General features: G+C 40.5%; 1 protein-coding gene across 1 annotated transcript; it reads right to left on the reverse strand.

Moving 5' to 3' along the window:
• Window positions 1–1,125: 1,125 nt before the first annotated feature.
• ABHD17B (abhydrolase domain containing 17B, depalmitoylase) lies at window positions 1,126–22,512 on the reverse strand. The gene is made up of 4 exons (XM_064502881.1): window positions 22,200–22,512; window positions 16,283–16,757; window positions 3,575–3,754; window positions 1,126–2,661 (listed from the first exon to the last, which is right to left on the reverse strand). The coding sequence occupies exons 2-4, from the start codon at window positions 16,747–16,749 to the stop codon at window positions 2,442–2,444; spliced, it is 867 nt and encodes a 288-aa protein (XP_064358951.1). The 5' UTR covers window positions 16,750–16,757; window positions 22,200–22,512; the 3' UTR covers window positions 1,126–2,441.
• Between the last annotated feature and the right edge of the window lie 51 nt (window positions 22,513–22,563).

The raw sequence follows: 22,563 nt of genomic DNA on the forward strand, positions 1-22,563 counted from the left end.
AATAGGTTTGTTGCCGTAATATGCTACACAATATGAGGTAGGCTCTGCAAAAAAGCTATTTTCATTCCTTCAGTGAACAGTATTTATAAAAAAATTAGGTGAAAAATACAAATCAGAATAAATTGGCAATAATTAACCATGCATAAGTGGTCCCAGAGAATCCAGATTCTTTACTTACCACTGTAATTCAGCACACCTGCATCAACTGAAGGCAAAACACTGTTAGTCAGGCTTTTTATTCTGCCTCTACAAAACACAGAAACAACAGCAGCAAAATGGCTATGCCATCTTTTCTATCCTTTCAATTACAGGGTCCCACAGTACTGCCTAGCATAAAACTCAGAAATCAGATAGTTCTAGTGATGACACTTGATCATTTGTCTGCAGTACCACCAGCCAATCTGTATCACTATTCATGGCAGTTCCACGCTCTTTATTTGCAAATTTCTAAAGCAGACTCTGAAAACCGAGTTAATTCATAATAAAAACAAAGGTTTTTTATATCCTTAAGCACTTAAGGGTTGGGCTTTCCATCTAAATCAGACATAGCTGCTGAAACACAGTAAGAAACTAAAATCAAACTGTGTATAAACATGATGTAATAAAGCTGAGCTAGATATCTACTGAAACACATTTCCAATTGCAAAATCTTGGATTAAGATGAAAATCTATGGGTCTAGTATTACTGTGCCTGAATACTAGTCTGAAGTTCAGAACACACTGATCCATACTTCATCAAAAAAAACCCAGGTGTTCAAGAACAAGCTTAATTTCATTGTATTCAAATAACAAACCAGAGAGAACAGGACAAGAACTCACTGATGATTTCAATGAAAGCTAAATCTGAATTTGTCACAGAAGAATGTTTAAAATACAACCCTGCTGCAGAAAACCTGTATGTCAAGCGGCTGACTGCAGGAAAAAAAGAGAAAAGCAAAAGAAAAAGCTCAAGATTATGAGACACGAGACTGCAAGGGTAATCAGAGCAATAGATGCCGATACATAAGTTTGCCAACACCTAATAACAATGGGTTACTGCCCTGCTTCTTAGATTTCCTACAGTTAGTGGTACTTCTTATTTTGGTATTACAATTAAATGTAAAAAAAGAAAGAAAGAACAGCAAGTGTGTGGAATATTGTTTACTGTTAATCAACACATTGGAACCAAAGTCTTCACAATATTTGGTAACACATTTAATTATACAATAGTCTCAAACAATCACAAAAACAAGCAGAACAATTAAACTACATAAGGCCTTAAAATTAGAAGCACAGTGTGTATTGTTGGAATATTACTTTGTTTACAAATTAGGCTACATATAATTAAGTTTCTCTTTCATAGTTTTATTCAAGCAAAATGCATTCAAGGGAAAGGCAACTTACAAAGTTTATTTTACTATGAGTTAATAGAAAAATGTCAACAATTTCTTATTGGCCCCTCCCCCCACTGTCCAGGAGTGATTAGTAAAATTTCCATACAATACTCGAAAAATAATAAGCTTTTACGCTAAACACCCGGAAGTAAGCCCAAACAGACAACTGCAAACTTGCAAATTGTATATTACAAAGGTTGGATGAACTTCCAGGTTCTTTCTATTGAAATACTGCATCTCTACACGATCAATGTTTAAAACCATGTTGTTCACAAAGTTCTTCTAAGCTCTAAAAGTCTTACCGATTTCAAAGAAGTACTTAGTGGCCTCAATAGCAATCACATGAATGATATTTATGTTATAACAATGGTAACTTGTGACATTATTTGGGAGGACCAGGATAGCTGAGAAGATGAGTGGGTAAATTTGATCCTTACCTTTCAGGTTAAACAAAACAAAAAACAGCTAACAAAAGCAAAACTAAGCACAAAAGACATGAAAAATATGAAAAAAAACTATTTCGACCTCTTCCCTCTATAACAGGGCATGGGTTATTTCCAGTGACATATCTATTCCCATTACATACATGAATACTTGCTCAAATTTCATGGCTATTGCATTTTTACAGGACAACTGCTTAAAAGTCTGGTTTTTAATTTACACCTGTGCAACAGAATAAGTCACAGTACATTTTGAGATGTTTAAAAAATATTTATAAACTTGTTTCCGATATGCTAAAGCATTTGGCAACACTTTTACAGCATCTGATTTTAGAGAATGAAAATTTCATACAGTACTCCTTGTGATTTTTTTGTACGTCTAAGAAGAAAAAAAAAAAAACTCGCAAAGTAATATGAACTGCCAAGCTTGACTGCATGATCATGTAATTCCAGTTTATAATACTGGCATTAAAACCTTCATTAATTATGTTGACAAATCATTACCTGTACATTTAACGAAGGCAACCAACATGATTTGAAAACACAACCTTCAGGCTTTACGTTATGTATTTATCAAGGTGTACAGTTCTGCAGTGAAATAAAAAAGCACGTAAATATACAAAGAAAATTACAAGTTCACTAGTTCCTGTGACACAAACTGTTTTAATCTTTCAAGGTACTGTCCATAGAGTTCCACATCATTATGGCCTGCTCCTTCTACCCACAGTGGTTCTACAGGTCTCTGGCAACGCTCAAATAATGCTAGGCCATGTGAAAAGTCAATTACTTCATCTTCAGTCCCATGGATTATTAACACAGGAGATGTTATTTTAGAGATTTTGTCAATGCTGTAAGAAAAAGATTATATCTGTGAACACAGTCAGCCTTATTAAACTTTCTTGAAGAACCAGAGACTCTAAATTTCACTTTTTAATTATGCATTGTAGTTTTAACCATTTAATTTTAACGTTGTTTAAATCATGAAAAATTTAGTTCTTATCAATGCTCTGGAAGCCATTCAGTAGCATATGTAAAACTACACAGAACTGAAAAACACTGCTGGAAACTACTAGGATTGCATAACAAAGCAATCAACCTTAAAATTGCACTCATTACTGTATTCGCTTTAAAAATCAAAGTCGTTGGACTGATGAAAATATGGCTTCAGCGTTTTTCTTCAGCAGAAAAAGTGCTTGTCAGAACTGGAAGAATTCTGACTCCTAACTTTTGATCCTCTATGGGAAAAAACTCTGAAGTTAAATACTTAAAATGCAAGCAATTCTTCTAGCCAAGTGTACCAGTCTGCAGTGGTCAACTAGCAGCGTAGTTTTGAAATTATATATGAAAGTAATCTGTTTCCTTCAATTAAATAATTAAAAATTACTTTTTTCCATTCTTTGCTACTGAAATAAATACACACAAGAGACTATTTATAGTTACTCAGACTAGCAACTCACTGGAATAGAACTACCTGTTAGCATTCAGGGGTTACATACAGCAAAGCTAATCACTTTTAAACAGATACTCACTGAAATGATTAACGATGTGAAAAAGCTACAAGATTTATAGTTTTGTAAACTCTTTCAAATAAAATATTCCTTATTGTTATAATTTGCTCTGATCATTCTCCAATTATTTTTTAAACTTTCCAAATAAAATCCAGAGATTTTGCCATATTACTTTTTTCCCCTATTCTAAAACTTCAATAATAGGGGAGAGAGGAAAAAAAATATGCATGCACAAAAAAATCCTGCAACTTACTTCGGGAATGCATCAAAGCAGTAGGTCTTCTTCGTATCAGGAAAAGCTACTCGCATGCCTGAGGTCAGTGGAGAATGAAGAATTACAGCAGCACTTTCATACCTAGCAGCAAGATCCACAGATGGTACTGTTCCTATACTTTGGCCATATATAATCACATTTTCAGGGCGGATTCCGTACCTAGAAAATTAAATATGTTAACAAAACCGGCACACAAAAGGAAACAGATCAGTTCCTACATAACTGGACAAAAAAGCCTCTCTGCAGACCAAAACTTCCTGAAGAAAATGAACAAGAACTACAAAACAGCAGCTGGTAGAAGAAGCAAGTAAGTATATTTTATAATCTTCACTTTAAGTGAGAAATGTTATTTACAGTACTTTTTTAAAGGTAAAAAAAAAGGACTGCAAATACAAATTAAATAACATCTCTCCCCTGAATGATACTGAAATGCACTTGTGTGTTTTCTTTTTTTTCCATATGCATTTGTGAATGCAGTTGCAGAGCTGATAAATTCATGACAATTCTGAAATACAGCTGTAAAAGAACCAAGGCCTCTGATCTATCGGATTTCATAGACACCAGCCATATTTGAGGGACATGAATGTTTTACATATTTATGTTTTAACACACAATGTGGTGACCGTAAGAATAGTTGTATACTTCTACAGACAACTCTAACAGACCTGCAACAGAAAACTGCCTAGAGCTTTACTAGCCTTTTGGATTCACCAAACAAAATGTAGAAAAACTCACAAAATATTTGGTCAGTTTTACTCGTCTAATACTTGGCAAAAGTGACAAGCTTGTAACGCTACTCAGCGCTACTTATGGAGACCTAACTGCAGCCCGTACAGACAGCAGCCAGAATATTATGGTTTCTGTATAACAGCTGAGATGATTCTTTCTTATTACAGTTGCTTTGACATGCGGGCAAGAGGAATATCTAATCTAACCCACAATAGAGACTGTCCTGTAAGCACTAGAAAATTGAAGTCAAAGCCCTGGATAGTTAAATGAAATCGCTTCCATTTTTTCCTCTAATTAACTGAGGTACACAATAGAGTTGTCAACATCAGTTTGATACTAACGCAAGTCAGATTTAAAATATTTTTCCCACACTAATGTGGATACAAAGAGGGTCTGGTTCCCAAGCAACACAACAGTACTGGAAAAGCCTGTAAGCAGAGAGTTATGCTGGCAAGAACAGCAGCCACAGCACAAATGAACTACTGATAGTAGAACATCATCAATCTGTATTGGCAAAGCACTCTTACAGGTTCAGACTGTAAAGGCATATCTAGCTGGATACCTCTGTTTTATTTATTTGGAGTACCTTAAATAGGAAGCGATACTTCACTACATTCAAAAACCAAAAATTGTTCTATTGTATTATCAGGAGCTTGAGTCTAGAGTAGACTGGTCTAATCCTCACACTATGCCACCGTGGTTTAAACTTAACATCTACCAGTTGGCTACATTCCTAAAAGGACAGACTACCAACTATTTTCAGATGAAATGAAAGAAGGCTGTGAAAGAAAGGCTGTGCTACAATGGATGCATGCATCCTTTCTGTCAAAGGACACTAGGATCAGATGAGAACACTCACACCAGAGAAATTTTTAAACTGGCTCAATTTGCCTGTATGTCATCTTTTTGCACAGCTCCAGAAAAAACAGGGCAACAGAAGTAAAGAAAAACTGTCCAGTATTTTGTAAAGATGGCTAAATGACTGTATAATAACTGGATAGTGCACAAAGCAGCAGAATTAAAGTCTAAAAGCCTCAACATCCAGAATATTAGGAAAAAGAATGTTTCACACGTACCAAAATATGCAAAAGGTACCAACCAAGCAAAATCAAAAAAATCCACAAGTACTTTTCAGTAAGTCAGAAAACCCAAAAATGCCACGTGTGTTACATCAGTCAATAAAAAAAAGCTAGAATGATTTCAAGAAAAACATCAAATGACACGTAAACATTACTAAAATACAAAAATCATTAACAGATATTATTAGGCACCTCCAAAAACTTTCTAACTGGGGCTAAAACCACTGTTTGCAGTTGACAAAATACATACATACATATATATATATATACACACACGCACACTTTATACCATGACTATTCTTAATTACTAACAGTATTTCTATAAAGAGTTTCTAGGATTATAATCAAATTAGAAGTTCTTAAACACTAAGGCGCTCAGTCATCAATTTTGAACTACAATCAAAACCCCCACCTTATAACAATCCTCAGAGAAAGGGGGGGGGAACCACCCTCAAGATTCATTCACACAAATATACAATAAATTAATGCTTTGAAGCCTAAGCACATGTAAGGGCTCCACACTACTTCTGCATCTCTTCTTAATAGCTTGACATCATTCCTATTATTTAATCTCCAATTCAAACAATTCAAGCCACATTTGTCCATTCTGAAAATACAATATGTCCTTCTATTCCTTCTAATTTATTTGAATAAATCTCACATTAAATACATCACACATTGCATCATTAATATAGCATTGAGTTTGCACAGCATATTGAGATGCAAGTCTCAAATAAAACACCCTGTAAATTTTTACACTTGCATTTCCTCGGGTATTGAGTTTTATAAGATGCAGGCCCCTGTAAAGAAATTTAATGCAAAACTTAAAAGTACATTTTGGGGCATACATTCTCTCCTTTTTCTTTATTATTCCTCTTATATTTGAGCTGTCCTTAGGCTAAAGGATTTGGATCCAAATATTAGATGGAAAAAGTAATCCAAGAATAGCATTTACTAGTTTTTGATTAAAGTAAACCTTTCTCCATCGTAACCAAACAGACTGCCTTCACAGCATCCGCCAGAAACTTGCTTCACAGTTTGGAAACTAGAATAGTGAAGCCAATCACCAGTACCAGTGGTTCAAAGCAGTCAGATTCTTGAGTATTCTGGCTCAGGGAGAGAAAACAAAACCTCAACAAACAACACCAAAAACCCCCAAGAAATTTGGAATCCAGAGAACAACATCTGTCACGTCTGTCTCTCCATTCTTCTCTCTTAAGTTGACTTTCAAAAAGTGAGAGAGAAAAGAGCTGAACTGTGCCTCAGTTCCTTTTTTTAAAAAAAACAAACAAAAAAAACAAAAAAACACTTTTCAAGCTAAAATTGAAGAATTCTCAAAGCAACAGCTATTGGTAATTTCTTTATTCAGAAAATTTGTCTTTTCTTCCTTTTGGCAGTCCTGTGACAGGTAAACTCCAAGAAGTTTAGTGGAAAATTATTAGTAAAGAAAAGCTACAGACCTTGTCTCCTAAATTAGGAAGTGTCAAATCAAGAAAAAAGTGGCGGTAACTCTGTTCTCTTTAACAGGGTCCTAGAACTACAGGCCATCCTGAAGAAAGGGGAAGTGACAGTTAAAGAGCTATACACTCTGAGTAGCAGGTCAGATAATAAGAGCTCAAAAATACGCTGTTAAAACTACTCACAGAATCACAAAATGGTTGAGGTTGGAAGGAACCTCTGGAGATTGTCTAGTCCAACCCCCCTGCTCAAGCAGGGTCACCTAGAGCACATTGCCCAGGACCCTATCCAGACAGTTTTTGAGTATCACCAAGGAAGGAGACTCCATAACCTCTCCGGGCAACCTGTTTGAGTGCTCTGTTGCCCTCACAGTAAAAAAGTCTTTCCTTAGATTCAGATGGAGCTTCTTGTGTTTCAGTTTGTGCCCCTTGCCTCTCATCCTATTGCTGGGCACCACTGAAAAGAGTCTAGCCCCATCCTCTCTACACCTTCTCTTCATGTTGATAAGGCCCCTCCTCAGTCTTCTGGTCTCCGAGCTGAACAGTCCCAGCTCTCTCAGCCTTTCCTCATATGAGAGATGCTTCAGTCCCTTCCTCATCTTAGTAGCCCTCCGCTGGACTCGTTCCAGTAGCTCTATGTCTCTCTCGTACTGGAGAGCCCAGCACTGGACACAGCACTCCAGATGCAGCTTCACCAAGGCTGAGTAGAGGGGCAGGACCACCTCTCTCAGTCTGTTGGCAACGCTCTGCCTAACACAACCAAGGATACCACTGGCCTTCTTGGCGACAAGGGCACATAGCTGGCTCACTGCTGTTGTTGTCCACCAGGACTCCCAGGTCCTCTGGTTCACCAAGACTCTCAGGTTCTCTGCACAGCTACTTTCCAGCAGGTCAGCCCCCAGGCTGTACTGGTGCATAGCGTTATTTCTCCCCAGGTGGAGGACTCTGCACTTCCCTTTGCTGAACTTCATGACATTCCCTACTGCCCATCTCTCCAGCCTGTTGAGGTCCCTCTGAATGGCAGCACAGCCCTCTGGTGTATCAGCCACTCCTCCCAGTTTTGTAGCACCACCAAACTTGCTGAGTGTGCACTCTGTCCCTTCATCCAGGTCACTGATGAATAAGTTGAACAAGATTAGACACAGTATTGACCCCTGGGGGACACCACTAGCTACAGGCCTCCACCTAGACTCTGCGCAGCTGATCACAACCTTCTGAGCTCTGCCATTCAGCCAGTTCTCAATCCACCTCATTGTCCACTCATCCAACCCATACTTTCTCAGCTTGCCTATTGAGGACGTTACAGGAGATGGTGTCAAAAGCCTTACTAAAGTCAAGGTAGACAAAATCCACTGCTCTCCCCTCATCTACCCAGCCAGTCATTCCATCACAGAAGGCAATCAGGTTGGTTAAGCATGATTTCCCCTTTGGGAATACACACTGACTACTCCTGATCACCTTCTTATCCTTCATATGCTTGGAGATGGCATCCAGGATGAGCTGCTCCATAACCTTTTCAGGGATCAAGGTGAAGCTGACAGGCTTGTAGTTCCCTGCATCCTCCTTCTTGCCTTATTTGAAGACTGGAGTGACATTATCCTTATTCCAGTCCCCAGGCACCTCTCTTGATCTCCACAGCCTTTCAGAGATGATAGAGATTGGCCTAGCAATGACATTGTTCAGCTTCCTCAGAGCTCATGGGTGCATGCCATCAGGGCCCATGGACTTGTGGATGTCAAGTTTGCTTAAATGTCCTCTAACTCAATTCTCTTCCACCAAGGGAAAGTCTTCATTTCTCCAGACTTTCTCCCTGGTCTCCAGGGTCTGGAATTCCTGAGAGCCAGTCTTGGCAGTAAAGACTGAAACAAATAAGGCATTCAGTATCTCTGCCTTTTCTATATCTTTTGTCACCAAGGCCCCTGCCCCATTTAGCAGCAGGCCCACATTTTCCCTAGTCTTCTTTCTGCTGCTGATGTATTCAAAGAAGCCCTTCTTGCTGTCCTTGACATCCCTTGCCAGATTAAACTCTAAGTGAGTCTTGGCATTCCTAGTCCCATCCCTGCATATGACGTCCCTAAATCTCTCCCAAGTGGCCAGTCCCTGCCTTCACCTTCTGTCCACCTCCTGCTTATGTCTGAGTTTTGCCAGGAGCTCCTTGTTCATCCATGCTCAACTTCTTGCTCATTGGGATACACGGTTCTTGAGCTTGGAGGAGGTGATCCTTGAATACTAACCAACTCTCTTGGATGCCTCCTCCTTCTAGGGCCCTATCCCATGGGATTCTTCCAAGAAGGTCCCTGAAGAGGCCAAAGTTTACTCTCCTCAAGTCCAGGGTTGTGATCCTACTTTTTGCTCTGCTCCCTCCTTGTGGGATCCTCAAAACTCCACCATGGTCACTGCAGCCAAGGCTGCCCCAACCTTCACACCTCCAACCAGCCTTTCCTTGTTTGTTAGTACAAGGTCCAGCAGCACACCTCTCCTCATTAGTTCCTCCATCACCTGTGTCAGAAAGTTATCATCAACGCTCTCCAGGAACCTCCTGGATCGTATGTGCCTTGCTATGTTGCTCCTCCAACAGATACCAGATTGGTTAAATCCCTCATGAAAACCAGGGCCTGTGATTGTGAGGCTACTTCTACCTGTCTGCAGAAGGCCTCATCAACTCCCTCTTCCTGATCAGGTGGCCTGTAGCAAATGCCCACAACAGTGTCAGCCATGTTAGTCTGCCCCTTAATCCTTACCCATAAGCTCCTGATCTGCTCATCATCCACCCCTAGGCAGAGCTCCGTACATTCCAGTTGCTCTCTCACATAAAGGGTAACTCCTCCTCCTCCTCGACTTCCTGACCTGTCCTTCCTAAAGCACCTGTAGCCATCCCTGGCAGCATTCCAGTCCTGCGAGCTATGCCACCATGTCTCCGTAATCTCAGTGAGATCATAGCCCTGTGACTGCACACAGATCTCTTAATTCCTCCTGTTTATTCCCCACACTGCATGCATTGGTGTACAGTCACTTCAGAGAGATATCCAAGCATACTGATTTTCCAGAAGTAGTGCAAGAGCCTTCCCCATCATGTTGCCTTGTAGGTATTTCCTTAGCTACAAGCATCTGCTGGAGGTATCCCCACTTCAAGCCCTGCTTTGCCGATTGTATGGTCTCTTCAATTCTCCCCTTTCTCCATCCTTCCTAGTTTAAAGCCCTCCTTACCAGGCTGGCCAACCTGTTGGCAAAGATGTGTGTGCCCCATTTAGTGAGGTTGATCCCATCACTCCCAGTCAGCTGTCAGTCTTCAAACAGGGTCCCATGGTCATAGAAACCAAAACCCTACTGCCGAAACCAGCAGTGTAGTCAGTTGTCTACTTAGGAGAATCCACCGACTCCTCCTCCCATCCTTCCCCTCACTGGCAGGATCGAAGAGAAAATGACCTGGGTCCCCACACCCCTGACCACCATCCCCAGAACTCTGTAATCCTGTTTGATACTTTCAAAGTTGTGCTTGGTAGTATTGTTGGTGCCCACATGGAACAGTAACAGGGGGTGATAGTCAGAGGGGTGGACAAGCTTTGACAGTCTTTCCATGACATCTCGGATCTGACCCCTTGGTAGGCAGCAAACCTCTCTAGACAACACGTCAGGTTGGCAGATGCGTGCCTCTGTCCCCTGCAGCAGGGAGTCACCCACTACAATCACTCATCGCTTCTTCCAGGTGTTCCTGCATGGCATGGGTTCCAGCAGCCCAGTTGCTTCACTTGAAGGTGTGCCCAGCTCCTCCTCGGCACTGATATCTTTGAAAGTTGATCATAGCAGTAATGTAAACACTACTGTCCATTCAAGTAATCTTAGATAACTTGTGTCAGGATAGACAGGCCTTTTTTGTTTGTTTGTTTGTTTGAAGCCATGGTCACCTGAATGGACATTGCAACAAAAAGCCTAGAAGTAGCTGTGCACAGCACAAGCAGTCTTCTTAAGGGATAAGTTATTCTGGACTGACTCTGGCATAAAATTTGGATAGATATTTTCTACAGTTTAAAGGGTGGCCACATCATTTTTCTCTTTCTCACAGCACCTGAGATTTCGATTCCTTTCAACACTCAATTAATCATTTACGTTTACACACCTAGGGACTACCTGCATGGAAGCATGTGGAACCTGAAGAGCAATATTCACGTAGCTCTGTTGACACAAATTTGCTGGTGTCCACAGAGAGCATCTGAGAGCTCACAAACTTCTTCCCTACCAGCACACTAAAGGTGCAGTTAATGCTACTGCTAAACCAACAACTGCCACAGAGGATAGAGCCACTTTCCTATTTGCATCTTCTGCCACATGTTCCCCTTCACTGGGGCTTGTCAGCTAGCTCAGGAAACTGAACTAATCCCTTCTGGGTGCAGAGTAGCAATTAGTTTTCTGCTCCTGTGTGTTATACAACTGGCTGTCTTCAGGGTCAGACAAGAAAAGGCATGCCGTTGGTGAGGTAAAGGAAGGAGCAAGGCAATATACCATTGTAATGGCACCATCAAACCAGTCCCTAGTATCAGCACACAAGCTAACACAGGACCACTGATAAAGCCAGTAGGAATTAAATTTTGCTCTTGCAGTAACAATCCTCTTCCGCAAGCCTATATATGTTGACCAGATATAGATGGTTTTAATGGAAGCAACCCAGATATAGATGGATTCTAGTAGTGGAGTCAACCCTAAATGATGCTGCCTGATCTTTTCAACTTTGGGGGAGTAGGAAGGGGGGAGACTGTTCAGTGGCAAAAAAATACATTTTTTTTGTTTTTGTGACAACACGCTGTAGCAGAATTCCCTTTATTGTTTCCTTTACATGTTTGCCTCTGCCACAAGAGATCCTTTCTGGGCTTTTCTAAAAACACTTCTTGACAGTCCTCTTGTTTTTTCCTATTTAGTGGACATATCTTGTATTCCTATAACTGACGTGCAACCTACAAATGCATGTCTGGCTGTAACAAGTGTTTTCTTGACTTTAGTCACCTTTAACAAGTTATCAGCTGAAGTTACCATAATACACTTTGCTGGCTCTTATAGGACATACCACTTTGCCCTTGATGTATCTAAGGGAGACCACAGTTGGTTCCCCTCTGCCCCCTGAACTGCTTCTGCAAATCTAAAAGACTTGCTTCCATTACAAAAATAAAATAAGATATCAGTACGATCTCCTTAAAAAAAGTGTATTTTCAACAGTATCAGTCAGGCTCCACTAACAAATAAGTGGAAGTGACGCTCTACAGAGGCTACCACTTGTGAAGCTATTGCAACATGCAGACAAGTGACAGCAAGGCTTGAGGCACCTGGAGCAAAGGGGAACATCCTGAGGAAGTTTTAAATGCATGTTTCAGGACCTTTTGTCATCATGCACAGCATAAGAAGTTACAGCTGCAAACTGTAAGACATGAAAGGCACAAATATGTTCCACACCTTTAACTATCAACATTCCACTTCATGAATAAAATTTGAACATACACCTCTTCCTAAACTCAGATGCATATTCCTCTACTGCATATGCAACATATAACATTGCTGGAAAGAAAAGGGAACTCATGTTTTAGGAGAGGCAAACCCACAGACCATGCATGCCCTGATCAAGAAGCTGCACCTCCTCCACCTTCCTCACAATGGTTTGGTGTTTTCTAAACTTTACAGTGTTACTGGTACCTTCATTTTATTGGCAAGGCACGTGCTCATGATAAATTGAGTCTACTTTTCCCCACTGCTGGGGGAAAAAGATCAAGTTCTTTCCGTCTTCTAGCAAACAAGAAATTACTTTAAATGGAAAAAATACATACATGTAATTCATGAATTCTCAAAAGAAGACTTTCAGCCAACATCAAAATAGCCTTGTTATTGTTGTATTTGTTTAAATGATCTATATTCTGTCCACTTCGACACATCAACCTGATGGTGAGATTTACCTTTTAATTTTGCCAGTATTATACAGTCCACAGTAAGCAGCAATGACAAGGGTGCTTGGCTTCCCGAAGCTAAATCTGGTCATGAGGGAACTCTAGCAAGCTTTCAGGTTTCTGAATTAGCGCCACTCACCCTGGATTTGCCTGGGGCTGGTTAAATCTCTGCATCTTGTTAGGGTGTCATCAAAGGCCTTCACAAACAGGATAGCAAAAGATAGGCGTCTCCCCAAATGACTACTGGCATTTCAACACTTTGTAGTCATGACAGTCAGAAAAAGAATGTCCTCACTTGCAGCTTTTATATAGTCCCATGGTAGCGAGTAGGTGTGTGCGGGGGTGTAAACACACACACTTGCACTCAAGGTTGTGAAAAGAAGATACTACTAATGCGTTGCCTCTATATGTTCAGGATTCAGGAAGCATTTGGCTGCCAAATTAGTCTTCTATAGACATCTATGTGAATCACAATATTCACATACCCTTATAGCAACCAACCTTAAGAAAACACTTTCTTAACAGCAGTTAAGAAACAGAACTAAGAACAATATTCAGGGTGATAGTGAGATTAGCCTGTACTAGTATTATTCTTAGCTCACAGACTATTCCATCTTGGGTCTGTAGCCCCCACTGGACAACTGTACCAATTTACAGAAGGCTATCAGGATTGTCCTTCCAAAGTACCACTTAAAACCCTTAACATGTCTCCACCACAAGCAGCTGTGTTGACTGAAGAATTAAGTCTGCATCAGTATTTCAACTGCCCCAGAAACATCTTTTAATGCTGGGTCCTATGATCCCATTTCTTACAACAGGGAATGGGGTTAGCTGTGGGTGGCTGTGATCAACCTCCCACAGAGGCAATTTCTCTGCTCCTTTCTTTGTTCCATCACATAATCCAAGGGGAATGGTTTGAAAGCCTAGGAGCCTTCTCTTCTCTCAAGCCATCAACACGAATTGCCAAGGAATTACAGACATACTTAATACCTATCCTACAAGCAATCCACAGAATTAATTTGTTTTTGCAGAACACTGGCATTACAGACGTTAAAGATGGTGCCAGCATAATCCTAACAGAACAGTCTATGCTAAAAAAGTGAATCAATGCTACAGCAAATGCTCAAAGGCTACATTTTGGTTAAGATATTCAGTAGTTAAACACAGCTGAGTACTGTCTCAGGGATCCAGAAAATACCATGGACTGGTAACCAAATTCTAATGCAGACCCAGGAACCAGTAGCTCCAAAGTCACATGCTTAACTTGTCCCCTCTCCATTCAGCTACAAGAAAAAAAAAAAAAAAAAACCAAAAAACACAACACAGGTCTGCCTGGTGAAGTTGTTGAACATAGCACAGTGGAAACTAGTAATAGCAAACATTTTTTATCAGTGGCAAAAAAAAAAAAAAATCATTTCAGGTTTGAGAAATCCACAAATTGAGCAGACCAACCCAAGTGCTATCTATTCTATAGAATCATGTATGTGTAAAGGATATTTCAATACAAAAAAATAAATGCAGGCAATAAGTGTGTTTGAGGTCCTTCCTGAATTGGGGAGGGAAAAAAAAATAGATGGAAAATATATTTAGTGCCCTCCTCACAAGTGACCTTCAAAGGGCATACTTAAATTGAATAGATTAAGGGCATATTCAGATGGCATACTATTGTGATCACTAATCTTATTTGATTGGGGAAGGTACACTATGGGTTGTTCAAGTGTGGAGGGGAGGATGCAACTTGCAGTCATGTTACCTTTTAGGTTTTCAGTCAGAAATAGTTGGGGGGGGGGGGGTAGAGAGGGGAAATTACCAATTAGTTCATGTAACAGAGCCTGTAAACTGACGTAAACCAGTGATTAAGTTTCATCATCTATTTTGCTTCTGTTTTGCTGGTATGTTTAAACAATTCAGACTGTTTTCCACATTGGCCAGAGACCACATGGTTTTGGTCAGTGTTACTGTGTACTTTGCCAAGTGGCTATCTTCCAGATCACCTGTCAAATACAGGCCACAGTCACCAATGCACCTTTTCTAAGTATTGGCTGACAGAGCGGATGCTAGTTATAGCCCAACTTTCCACTACAATCAAGAGAAATGCCAAAAACTACTCTAATTGCAGAGTATAACTCAGATGTTATTCTAAAACATTTATATACCAGCCCCCTCTGCTTGTAGGAGGTTTTCTATAACAATCATTCCCCCAGTTTTAATATATGAACAAGATACATTCCTTCGAAAGAAAGCATCACACCCTTGTGATGTAAGGGAAATGCAAGACAATATGTGTATTTAAAACACTGAAAAGGGATATTCCCTCACAAGGAAGAGAGAAGTAGTTAGAATTACATGGATCAAGTTCTAAATTCACTGTGACAACTTCCAGGCCCAGGATTTACAGAATCTCAGTGCATACCCCCACACTAAGTCACATCCCTGATATTACATTATTGAGCAGTATACTCAAGTTGTAATGATCTAACCATAATGAGCTGCATAATATTAAATTCAGTTTTTCACAGTTCTTCTATTGTAAAATATACAATACTATGGGATTTTTCAAGAATAATCTTTTTTTGTAGTTCATGGCATGAACTGAGCTTTTTTTTCAAATGGAAGAAACCATGGTAAAGAAGTGCTCTCAAATTCTAGAAGTGGACATTCAGTGCTGAATACATTTGGTGCCTGGATTTCCCACCTGTAGCAGAGAATGTCTCCACGACCTTTTAACGTACCATTTAATTTCCCCAAAACCAGAGTTTAGAACACAGACATTTAGAAACAGCCTTCCAGTCTGGAATTTTCTTGTCCAGTTTTAATTTATCTGAATTACCAGCATTGATTCAGTTTCCTGTTCTTTGTTTCCACCATAATATATTTATGCAGACCAACCATAACCTCTCTCAGACATCGTATTTTACCAGGATAAAAGCTCTTTTAGCTTTGTGAGGAAAGCAATCTTTGAAAAGGCTAGAGCTGCTAGTCTCAATTCTCAAACAAACGTGACCAGAACACTAAACAGAAATCCAGACTTGGTCTCACTAGGGTCTCTTGTAATGGCCTTTCCACTATCCCTACAAAAAATGTACATGATGGATGTATCTGAAGAATAGTTTTGCATTTTCTCTCACCCACATAACACTGATGGCTCAGTTACTGGAGAATCATTTATTATAGGTTTCTTTTCTGTTCTCATATCTCCAAATGAAGAGATCCCAAACTATGATAATAAGGATTATCTTCTAATCATTCAAGCAAGATTGAAATATACACTGTTAAATATCATCCTATTTCAATTTCTGTAGCACATCAGCACTACATACTGATTCTGCTCAATATTGACAATGCCTTCAGTATAAGACACCATCAACCAGCTTTGATACGTTCCATTAATCCTAAACTACAGCATATTCTATTCCATATTTCTATTCCAATGCAGATCAGGTGTAACCATTCGAAAAGCATGCTGGAAAATAAAAATTGCAAATAATATCTTACCTTGTCCTAAGAGCCACCCAAGCAGCATCAATGTCAGCATACAGGTTCTTCTCTGTTGGTTTCCCAGAACTTGCACCATATCCAGAATAATCATATGAGAATATGTTGCAATTAATCCGTGAACCCAGTCCTATGTAAAAGCTGCTCATCTGACCTAGGTCAACAGCATTTCCATGCGAGAAGAGCAAAGTATACTTGGCATTAGGCGAGCAGCGCACAAACATACAGGCAATCCTGTTACCTTTACTTGTTCTAGTCATGAAGCACTCAATGGCATCTTTTTCTCTAGAAGAATACTGCCAGTCCGCTCGCTCTGAGAGATGTAAAGTCCAGCGACTACCGCTCTCATCACACATCAGTGTGTATGTGGGGTCGGGAGGTAAAAATGCCAGTTTGGAAGCAATTTTCCCTGGGCATGGTGGACAACAGAACAGGCAACACAGTTCACTAAAAGAAAGATTATTCATCTTCTAGTCTGAAATAGGAAGAGAGAGTGGTATCAGTTTCTAGTTACAATCCATATGAAAAGAACAAAGAAAAACTCATGGAAAATACAAACTTGACCACTCCAGTGAATGAGTAATTTTAGTGAAAGCATTTAACAAAACATAGGTTTAATTATACAAACAAATTTCTGCACAATAGTTTATTCAATTTTATTAACTGATCTAAAATGAGCATGGTATTAACGCAAAACGGTAACTTTAAAGCCCTGTCAGTTTTAAACTTGAATATCAAAATACATTTATCCAGGGCAAGAACAAGCATGAATTTTGGATTTTGTTTTGAGGAAATAAAGTCCCTCCCCTCAAGGCAACAACAGAACTGTTCACCCCCCTTGACAAATATACATCTTAAAAAGAACCATTAAAATATGCTGTCATGTTTGCAGGATACTAAGGCAATGAAGATCTCTGTAGCCAAGAATCACCACAATGCTTCCCAACTACAGAAAAAATACGAGTAATGGGCCCCGCAAACAGTATCAGTAGTATGAAAGGCGCATGAAGGTCAAAACTTTTAGGAGGCAAAACAAGACATTCCTAATGGCCTACAGAGCACTGGAGACCTTCAGGACACTAAAATCCAGCAATAAACTCTCACCTGCTCCCCATACTAGCTGGCACCAGTGTTTCTGAGCCCTTGGCAGAAATTATTAGCCAAGGTTTCCTGTCTTACAAGGAGGAACTGGGATCATGTTGGGATCATCCATTTTAATGACAAGGCTATTTTTACTCTGTGCTTTAACAAAAGCATCCCACACAAACACTATCGTAAGATATTTGGCAAATCAATATAATCCACACTACCAATTCCAGGTACTGGTTAACAAAGTGGAGAAAAAGAATAATAATAATAAAAAAATACTACAACAACAGAAAAAATCTTACTTCTAACTAAAATACTTTACAACATTGAATCAGATTTCAAAATTAGTCCTCTAACTTGTATCAAGTGTAGTTTTCATGCCTGTACACATTGCCAACTCCTTTGAAAAGCTTCATAGAATACTGTTGTAGGAACTTTTGAATATAGATCACAGCACAACTATCCTCATTTTCAATGTGAGTGGTGTCTACCCTGTGATGGGCTATGAATGTATACTGCATGTAATGTCTCATAAAGAAAGCATACTTGTAGTGTAGTAAACAAGCACCACAAGACAGTCTGCTGAACAACATGAGCATTCCTGGAATACTACTGCTGTTTGTAGTGCACAAAAATAAGTGTTTTGCCAAGAATGCTGCAGTTGAGTCCTTTCACTTTAGACCTCCAGTTTTCTCTGAAACAGAGGGAAACCCCAGATTCTTAGATATTATGTGTAGCCAACACTAATTTAGAGAAGATGGCAGAAAGGGTACACTAATCACCTCCATTAAGATTAGATTATTTCTTGAATGACAGGTACTGAATAAAAATGACCATATTTCTGGTTGCCAAAGAAACAATAACCTCATGTATGTAATCAGCACAAGTAGTCACTGAAACTTGCAATGGCTCAGCTGTTCCCTGCCAGGCAAGATCATCTGGACATTAAGTTTAATTTTAATTTGCAAGTCAAGACAAGAAGTGGTCTATTGAAGAGGACCATGGATTTGCAAAAGGCTTAAACTATCTTATGCATACAAGAAGCTCAGTATTTTTTCTTTCTTTACTTCTCTTGGAGCTGTGAGCACCATAGGAGCCACTTTCTTCAGCTCTACCCAGAATGTTCATGATCACAGCCTAGAGAAACTGTTTTAATGCTTCAACAGACTCTTTTTGTGAAAGAGTCTGTAACTCAGAATTCAACCACTCTTCTACCAGAAGAACAATTACACTGACCTGTTCTGAGTGATTTTTTTTCTACTTGGTCAGAAAAAACGAAGGCTAAAGATGGATAATACAAACCGTTTTATATATTTATTTATATTTTATGTGAAAAATCTAGCTACATCTCCAAAAGTGGGGTATAGCCAAGACCAACAGACTGCCTTCTACCCTAGCAATAGAACTATCGCTATAAAATTTACTTTCTTCTCAATCCACTTGTCAGAAAGAATTAAAACAGGAGCTTAATTGATGTATAACTATAAACAACACAAACTACAAATATGATTTCACTCAGAAAACATTTGCTATTTGCCACAGCCATTTCAGAAGACTGAAAGCTGGCCTGTGGAATTCACAGACATGGCAGTAAGGCAGTAACCATTTCAAGCCATACTGGAGAGGGGGTACAGATCCCTCAAATAGCTGAAAGGGCTAAAAATGGACCTTTGCCACATATGGCAAATTATGACCCAAACCAATGAATATAACCAAAGTATGATTTTGCTCCTATACTAGACTGTAACATAGATTTAAGGTAATGTTCCACTTAATCCAATGGAAGTTCTCTTCAACCTAAAGATTCTGATCCTGGTATCGTTCTTCATTTAAATCATAGCTAGCAACAGCTCTTCCCCCCCCCCCCCTTTTAAACAAATACTTGCTATTTTCCTTACTTGAATGTCCTAAAGAGACAGTAGATCCCTAGCTCCACTAACTGAACAAATCTGACACAAAACACCTACTCAACTCCCTCAGGAGGATACCTCCAACTAAACACAAACAATGTTTTCATTATACTGGAACTGGTTTGTCATTCATTGTATTCACACGAGTGTGTTCTTAACCTCCGGATCTGGAATGAAATCAGGATGTGAGAGAGTCCCCAGGGTGTATAGAGTAATTCTGATATCAGTCTTTAAAAGTACAACTGAATCAGCATTTCAATCTAGTAGTTATTCACGAGATGTCATCATTTAACTTCAATTAAAATAGTCATTATCTTTCCTCAACAGGTATATAGGTGAGATACTTCATTGAAGCAATTTAGCATTAAAAAAAAAAAGCATTTTTAATGAACAAAAAGCATTTAAACATGATTTCCTAATGCTTCATCTAGCCAAGAATTATTAAGATACAGTTTAAGAAGAGTCACAAGTAAACCTTCATGTAGCATTGCCCACCCTTGGTAACAGCAGTTCAAAATTCCATTTGGAGACAAATAGTCTTAAAAGACCAATAATTCAATTAAATCTAAAATAAAGTTTAAGGAACATTAAGAAAATGTCATGAGTGAACTTGTATTAAAAATAACCTCAATAACAAACTGGCTTGATGGAAGCTTTATCTGCACTCTTTCACTAGAACTGAGAGAAAAAACAACACCCACCACAGATTCCCTCAAGGGAATGATTTTAACTCACCTATTCAAAACATATGTTAGAAATACACTCCTATTATCATCTAACATCTTTTTAGCATACATGATGTAAATAAATTTCTGCCCTCATTACAGCAGCACCTTCAGATATACAGATCTACACAACCCCACAACATAACTATTTCACTACTTCTGCTTGTTAATTCAATGCTAATAAAGAAACCAGTGCTGTTCTGCAAAGACAGTTCCTGATGCTGGTAAAATTACTCACAGGGAAAAAAAAAGAAAGGATACTAAAAGAAATATATCCTTTAAAATCCAAAACTTTGCATTTTTATTGAGTAGAAAAAAACTACAAAAGAAACTGGAATGCATAAACTTTTACTATTGCATGTAGATAGGCTAAGAAACAAAACAAATCTAAGTAGCCTCACCCATATGCACCCTTTGAGGGATAGATTTTAAAAGGAAAAAGAGATCACTTTATCAAATTATCTCTAACTCTCTCATGAATAAAAAAAGAAATGCACAAAATGACAAAATTAAAACTGCCTACAGGCAGTGGTTTTAAATCCATTCTTTAGTAATTAACCTTTTCATTAAGGCTGACAGAAGAGGGGAAAAAAAAAAGTCTGTCTAATCAGAAAGAACACCTCAAGTATTTATCTTGGGACTCCTAAGATAACACAAATGTATTTCTTTCATATAAGCAATTATTCCCATCTTCCTCCCTCTGTAAACCATAACAGGAGAATGGCTCCCATTATTTATGTCTCCGAATACTTCACTCCATATTAGTAGCTTAGCCTCAAAAGCCCAACCCTTGTAAGCACTTATCTGGAAATGATCTTATACTTACATTAAATATAAATTATTCTAATCCTGTATTTAAATTAAATTACCTTTTTCAGAAGAACTATTCCTAAGAACAAAGTCAGCCTTGTAAATACAGCTGCTGGTTTGTAAATGTAATTTAATGTTGCTCTAACTGAGCAACAGGCAAGATCTCACATTGTTGGGTTTTTTATTCATTGTGTTTCATTATATATTGCTGAAATAAGAAACTATAACATAGTATATCTCGTCCTTTCAATGAGGGCAATGAAATGGACACTTGAGTTTAAGCCGGTCTTGAAACAGTAATATTTATTTCAACATCTGCATTATATTATCATGGAACAGAAGGCTATGAATTTCCAGCTTGTTTAATAGTTGAAGGGGCAAAACGTGAACATGTATTGTTAAAAAAAGCCCCCCCCCAAAAAAGATAAGTATTATATAAAGGCATTAAACTAATGGAACTATTAAGAAAGAACACAGTAGGTCCGGAAAAGAGCACAGAGGAAGTCTCTCTTCACTAACGAAAAACCCAAACCAGAAGTACCCTGGAGTAACTCTTTAACCTTGCAAGTATTTCTCAAAGAGCACAACGACCTATACAAAAACTACGCAGCCTGACAGGACCAAAACTGCACTGCTGGAATAGTTTGATTTTAAACAACAACAGAAATACGGTTACGCTAGTCTCACAAATTCTGACAGTATTAGAAAGCCTAACTTGCATTCAGGATAACACAGAGACGTTTCTGTGCCAGCGACTGTTCTGCTGGTTACTCTGTACACTTCAAAGCAGACCTAATGGCACAGCTGAACCAAGGAAGGAAACGCAGACTGCAGAACTGGGCCATCCCCGCTCACTTAAAAAACCAAAACAACCCTTAAAAGATCCCGGAGAGACAAGTGCGGGATTAAGTCAGATTACATAATGTTTTGCAGGCTCCGGGCAAGGCGCTGCGCTGCGGTGCTGCGCGCGCGCCGCGAGGCGCCAGAGCCCCCGCTGCGTCCCGGGGCACCGGCCGGCGGCTCACTGCCCCGGGCGGCGCAGCGGGGACGGAACCCCAGGTTTTTAAAGCCGGTCTGTGCTCCAACAGCTCTGCTCCGTCCTTCGCCTCTCCGCAGCCACCTCCCGGCCAAGCACTTCTGAACCGCGCGTCTGAACAACTCGCGCCCGCGAGCACCCCCACGGCCCGCACCGCACCGACAGCCCCCGTCCCGCGTCCCCGCCGGGGGAGGGCCGCGATGGCGGGGGGCGGCCGCGAAGCCGCCGCGCCGGCCGCGAAGTCTCCCCGCCGCCGAAGCGCATCCGGCAACCGCCGCCACCGCCCCCGGCCCAGCCCCCCAGCCCCCCGCGCGCGCGCACGCCGAGGGGGGGAGGGGAGCGCGTACCTCCGCCTGGCGCCCGCTCCGGAGCGCGCGGCCGCCTGCGGCTCCCTCGCTGGGCGGCGCGCGCGCGGCCCCGCGCTCGCCCAACGGCCGCGGCGGCGGTTGTGCTGAGTAACGGCGCGACGCGCAGCCGTGCCCCGCCGCGCTCTCCGCGGAGCCGCCCCGCCGCGCGGCCTCGGGCAGCAGCGGCGCCCTGCTCGTCTCTCCGAGCGACTGGAGCCGACGGAGCAGCTGCCTCGGCGGCCAAGGGGGCGGCGGGGCGGGAGCAGCGCCGCGGCGAGCAGCACCGGCCGCGGCGCCGCCAATAGGAGCGCAGCCCGCAGCCCCGCTCCGGCCACTGAGGAGCCGCCCGGGGCGGGGCGGGCGG

The sequence above is a fragment of the Dromaius novaehollandiae genome, chromosome Z (assembly GCF_036370855.1).
Source record: "Dromaius novaehollandiae isolate bDroNov1 chromosome Z, bDroNov1.hap1, whole genome shotgun sequence".
NCBI classification, from domain to species: Eukaryota; Metazoa; Chordata; class Aves; order Casuariiformes; family Dromaiidae; genus Dromaius; species Dromaius novaehollandiae.

Coding starts and splice junctions, on each gene's coding strand:
- ABHD17B (XM_064502881.1), bottom strand. CDS start 16,749: ATGAATAATCTTTCTTTTAGTGAACTGTGTTGCCTGTTCTGTTGTCCA. Junction 3,755..16,282: donor TGGGTGGCTCTTAGGACAAG/GTAAGATATTAT, acceptor TTAATTTTCTAG/GTACGGAATCCGCCCTGAAA. Junction 2,662..3,574: donor TGCTTTGATGCATTCCCGAA/GTAAGTTGCAGG, acceptor TTTTTCTTACAG/CATTGACAAAATCTCTAAAA.